Genomic DNA, 5,086 nt, shown 5'->3' on the forward strand with positions numbered 1-5,086 from the left:
ATAAATTTATCATTATTTTTGTTCCAAAAATACAAAAAAAATTATGGTACAGTATTATTGTGTAATTAATAGTAATAATAATAATTATTATTTTTGGACGTATGACTGTTATGTCTGACAAAAAAAAACGTTAGAAATTGATCTGTATATTAATTTTTTATGGAGACTAAAATGTCCACTTAATAATTTTTGAAGACTGATATGAATAATTATTCTGCTAAAAAATAAACTAAAAATTGATTTATTTGTTAGAATAAAACTTTGAGAATTGAGCTGTATATTAATTTTTTTTAAGGCTAAAATATTTTTAAAATTCTTGGACTAATTTGTGTAATTATTCTAAAAAACCAGTAAAACTGTAACCCTAAACCCGTTCATCCTCACGGCCTCACCCATACACGCATGGGAATTTGGAGATGACTAGCCAGCCACCGTAAACTGCAGCCCCCAATATCTCCACCCCCGAACTACTCTCCGTCGCCCAGAGGGTATCGCGCCGCTGGCATCTCCCTCTCCGAGCTCACTCTCTTTCACCGTCACAAACGTCACTCTTCTCGCCCGCCTCCCTCTCCTTGGCTCCTTGCTTGCTTCTTCCGCGTCGTCGACGGTAAATTCCTCGTCCTTGCCTCTGGTCTCTGTTTGTTCCTAACCCCTGTTCGTCCTTGTCCTCGTCCCTAAGCCCTCTCGCCTTTGTTCGTCCCCAACCCCAACCTCCCTGAGTCTCTGTTGTTTTAATTTGGTTCAATGATTTCACTCGCATAAATAAGTTATTTTTTGAAAAAAAGGTTAATTAGTATCTGTAAGAGTATTGTCATTGTTTTGATCATTGTTCTAAATGTTTGGAAAAACTGGAAAAGCATTGTTTTGATCAACAAATAACAATATACTTAAGAACTTAAGATCATTGTTAAGCATTATTTGGGAAAACTGGAAAAGCCAAACAGTTTTGTTTTGATTTGTATGCATAGGATTGCTTACTGTTTGCATGTTAATTACAACTTAGCAGCTGATGAGAAAAAGCAAAATCTGTTTAAGTTTGTCATTCTGGAAAATTACTACACTCTTGATTCTACTGTACCAGGTTATGCTTGTAAATAATAACTTTTCATTCTTCATTCTTGAATAAAACTATGCACAACAATTATGATGGATATTGATAGTTCTGGATTGATTCTATCACCAATTTGATATGATCTTTTGTGTATAGCATTTACCGAGCTCCCGCTAAAAATTGGTATAGACATGATAAATTGCTTTGATCATTGTTATAAATTGGTTTTGAAGATGAATGTAACTAATGATCACCAGTCACATGTCAGTGTTGGCCAACAATCACAATTTTTATGTTGAATTGAGAAATTTTGAATTTTATGGAAAATTTATATCGTATTTTTAATAATTTTTTATATTTAATTGAATCGGTTCACCCACAGTTAGACCTTTGAACCATTGAACCTATTACTCGACCGGTTCACCAACCGTTCGGTTCTCGCAACTTCTACGTGATGATGGATTCTCGTGAAGGAGCAAGGAAGGGGATTGAAGAGGTAAAATTGAAGGACGAGGAAAATGTTTCTGCACAATATGAATTGTGTCAGTTGCCTATCACGTGCTTCACCGAAATCGTGAACGATGTCAGCCTCCATTTTCAGATTATACAGTTTCCAAAACAGGTTTTTTTTTCCCCAATTATGGTTCTCATGCAAATTCACTTCTTTTTTGTGTTGATAAAATGATAATGATTAATGGTCAATGATGTGTTTGTGGGATTATGGCAGATATATGTGTGGGTTGGTTACACCTCTGCCAAATTGGGGAACTTGTATGCAGCTGCTCACACTCGCCCTGTAACTTCTCACTCTTTTCAAAATCACATTTACTAATTCTTTTGTTTTCTAAAGATTGTGTTTTTATGTGGATTTGTGATATGTGATTGTGGTTAACTCAGAACAATAATGTATCAATAACTTCGTTAATGGGAGGGACTTCTGATAACACTGGCTCTGGTCTTGCTTGCCGCTTAGGTAACTATTATTATTGTCTTTCATAATAATGGGAGCAAAAAAAAAAATTGTTTATTTGTTTTGTTTTAGTTGTTGAATTGATGGTATTTGTGTTGTTTGTTTGTTGCAGTTCTGAAGACTGGTCTCAATGTCATTTTGGCTTGCAATATTCCCAAAAATAGCCCTATGATTGAGGTTTAGCACAGTTTTGTTATGTTCCTTGTATCATTGTGATTAATATGACGGTTCAAAAAAGAAATCATGTTCATATTTTATATCTTAGTTTTGCAAGTTGAATGGATATGCAGGCTGAAGCTGAGAAAATATTGGTTCAGAAACTCAATAGTATGGGTTACGGCATGTCTTGATTGGAGGAACTTGTAGCATTAGCGTTGCTTGCAAAACATTGGTACATTGACTCTCAATGCTCTGTGGCGCTATATCCTTTCTAGATTGGAAGAAATTTCTGTGTACATTGTACTTTTATATATGTAAGTTCTTGACAATTAGATCAGTTACTCTTTTAAGATTGTTGCTGCATTTGATATCAACTGGCTACAGATATTGCAATTTGACTACTTATAGCTACTTGGAATGTTTCATATGTAATTTCTTGATTCAAGAAAGAAGTGACAGAAGATATTCAGGGCCAAAACATTGTTACATCATTTGTATTGTATCTGAAAATCAGCAAAATTTCCTTGAGTGAAAGAGAGTAGATAAGTAAATTGGATATATGGTTTGCAAAACAATTTCCTTGGGACCAATGACAATGGTACCAATAAAAATAGTTTAATATGAATTAGTAGTTACTTTCATTCTTATAGTTCATAACTTCACATCTTGTTTTTGCAGAGTTTTTAATTTTTGAATGTTGAAGGTAAATAAATTTGGTATACTCTAAATTGATATCATGTTCCAAGTCTTTTTAATTTATATTTTTCAAGAACAATCAAATCGATAGTAAAGCTACAAATAAAACAATCTCATGATAATTTTGGACCTCGGTTATTTTACTACTTTGAATTTTGGAGCCAGAGGCTATAACCGACGTTACTACCCATATCGTTAGTTACTATGATGTTCTTTGCTCACATAATCATGGCGTGAGATTTTTCAAGATAACAACAAAAAAATGGAAATGGAACACATTTCAATTGTGCAAGGAACACAGTTGGAAGGTTTCTTCCTAAACGAATTGAAGCAGAGAATATTCATAAACTTGAAACTAATCCAATATATTTTAGAATCCCGTTAGGGAGCCAATGGAATATTTGTACAATGAGTTATGAGTTAAAAAATGAACATCACTTATACTCTTGACCTTTTGGATCTAAAGTTCTGATACCATGTTACGAAATCACTCATTCCAAAAGCTTAAATTGATAGGAAAAGGTAACACTAATGGTTATACCTCTAATACTGAATCGGACATCCCTAAACCTTCATTGTACACATTGGACAGATACTCCATTGGCTCCCTATACTTCCTCATTACAAAATAACCCAAATATGGTTAAGATAATAACCAATTAAAATGTGACCCATCATGAGTATCTGTACAATGTATATAATGGGCTGTTTATTTGGCTTAATATGAGTTAAAAATGAACATCCAGGTAAAATACTACTAATGGTATCAGGGATATATCCTACTGAATCGAACACAATACAGGCCATTGTACACATTGTACAGATACTCCATTGGCTCCCTATACTTCCTCTTTTGTAATTTATTATTTGAGATGGGTAATGGTATAATTTCTTAAAGGGAAAGTATGCGGAGCCAATGGAATATTTATACAATGTGTACAATGGAGGTTTATGGAGTATTAGAGATTATAATCATTAGTATTACCTTTTTTCATCAGCTGAAGTTTTTGGGATGAGTGGTATCATGACATGGTATTAGAGCACTAGATCCAAAAGGTCAAGAGTTCGATCCTTGGTGAATTCCAAAATCAGTTTAAGCTTTTGGGAAGATGTTTATTATCCCTAGTACTCAGATGGGAAGATGGTATGCAAGATGGAATGCTCAAGTGATTAGTTAAATTGGAAATTATTGGCTAACCCTCTATTTACTAACGCTAGACCTTCCCAAGGGAGAGGATTAGGATTTGCGAATAAGAGTTAGCTCAATCACTTGACTTTCCTTTATTTAGTAAGGGTTAACTAAGTGAAAACAACAACCTCTTTATACTACACTTGAGAGAACTCCAACAAGGATAGGACTTCCAATTAATCATTCTTTCAGTCAAAGCTTTTTATTTTAATTACATAAAACCTCTTGTTAATTTTCATTGCTTTAATTTACAATTATTTATTTTCCCATTCCTCATTCCAAAAATTCTCAGAAAATTCATAACCAATAATAAATCATACCTCCCGAGGTCTAAATACTTCGGTTATTAATTTTATTACGGGTTTGTTACTTGTGACAACCAAATTTTTGTGCGAAAGGACTCTCTGTTGGTTTAGAAACTATACTTGCAACGAGGATTTATTTGTGAAATTCTTTACTAGCAGAAATCCGTTCCTCACGTATTTTTGACTTTCTTTAGGTGTATTTCAGGTTGAGTCTAGTAGAAGAGTCAACCAATAAACCAGCTGAAGAGAACATGATGGTTGTGCAGGTAGAGACCCAGTCACAAACTGAAGCGCTTTCAATGTGAGTTTTTCAAAAAAATTTCAACCTTATAGCCATTTTATTTTCATGGGCTTTGTTAACCTTTTATTTTTGTCTTGTTTAGAGTTCCAATTCAAGTTTATCTATCATTGTCCCAGACAACCCCTGTGCCAGAAATTGAACCAACCCTTATGCCAGAAATTAAACCAACCCCTGCAAAGTCTTCAAGTGAAAAAATTAATGAAGAAACTATAAAAAGGTAAGGAATAATCTTGGGGTGTATTTGTTCATTGTTTGGGTGTATATTATCCTTGTTGGGGTGTATATCCTCACAATTGTTCTGTAACACTGCAGCACTCCAGAACCACCGGCAAAAATTGAAGAAAGCATACCTACGCTTCCACCAACTCCATCTAAAGTGTAAGTTCAGCAGAGTAAAATTTGGTTTTCAATATCA

General features: G+C 34.1%; 1 protein-coding gene across 2 annotated transcripts; it reads left to right on the forward strand.

The window, feature by feature from the left end:
* The first annotated feature begins 309 nt into the window (after positions 1-309).
* On the forward strand, positions 310-2,658 carry LOC112722667 (uncharacterized). 2 transcript variants are annotated; one of them, XM_025773772.3, is made up of 6 exons: positions 310-607; positions 1,434-1,673; positions 1,779-1,847; positions 1,949-2,024; positions 2,134-2,198; positions 2,312-2,658. In XM_025773772.3, exons 2-6 carry the CDS (start codon positions 1,506-1,508, stop codon positions 2,369-2,371), a joined length of 438 nt encoding a protein of 145 aa, XP_025629557.1. In that variant the 5' UTR covers positions 310-607; positions 1,434-1,505; the 3' UTR covers positions 2,372-2,658. The 2 variants fall into 2 exon arrangements, with proteins under 2 accessions (XP_025629557.1, XP_025629558.1); XM_025773773.3 differs by having other exon boundaries at positions 323-607; positions 1,438-1,673.
* The last annotated feature ends 2,428 nt before the right edge of the window (positions 2,659-5,086 follow it).

This window comes from Arachis hypogaea, chromosome 11 (genome assembly GCF_003086295.3).
Source record: "Arachis hypogaea cultivar Tifrunner chromosome 11, arahy.Tifrunner.gnm2.J5K5, whole genome shotgun sequence".
Lineage (NCBI taxonomy): Eukaryota > Viridiplantae > Streptophyta > Magnoliopsida > Fabales > Fabaceae > Arachis > Arachis hypogaea.

Coding starts and splice junctions, on each gene's coding strand:
- LOC112722667 (XM_025773772.3), top strand. CDS start 1,506: ATGATGGATTCTCGTGAAGGAGCAAGGAAGGGGATTGAAGAGGTAAAA. Junction 1,674..1,778: donor TTATACAGTTTCCAAAACAG/GTTTTTTTTTCC, acceptor GGATTATGGCAG/ATATATGTGTGGGTTGGTTA. Junction 2,199..2,311: donor AAAATAGCCCTATGATTGAG/GTTTAGCACAGT, acceptor ATGGATATGCAG/GCTGAAGCTGAGAAAATATT.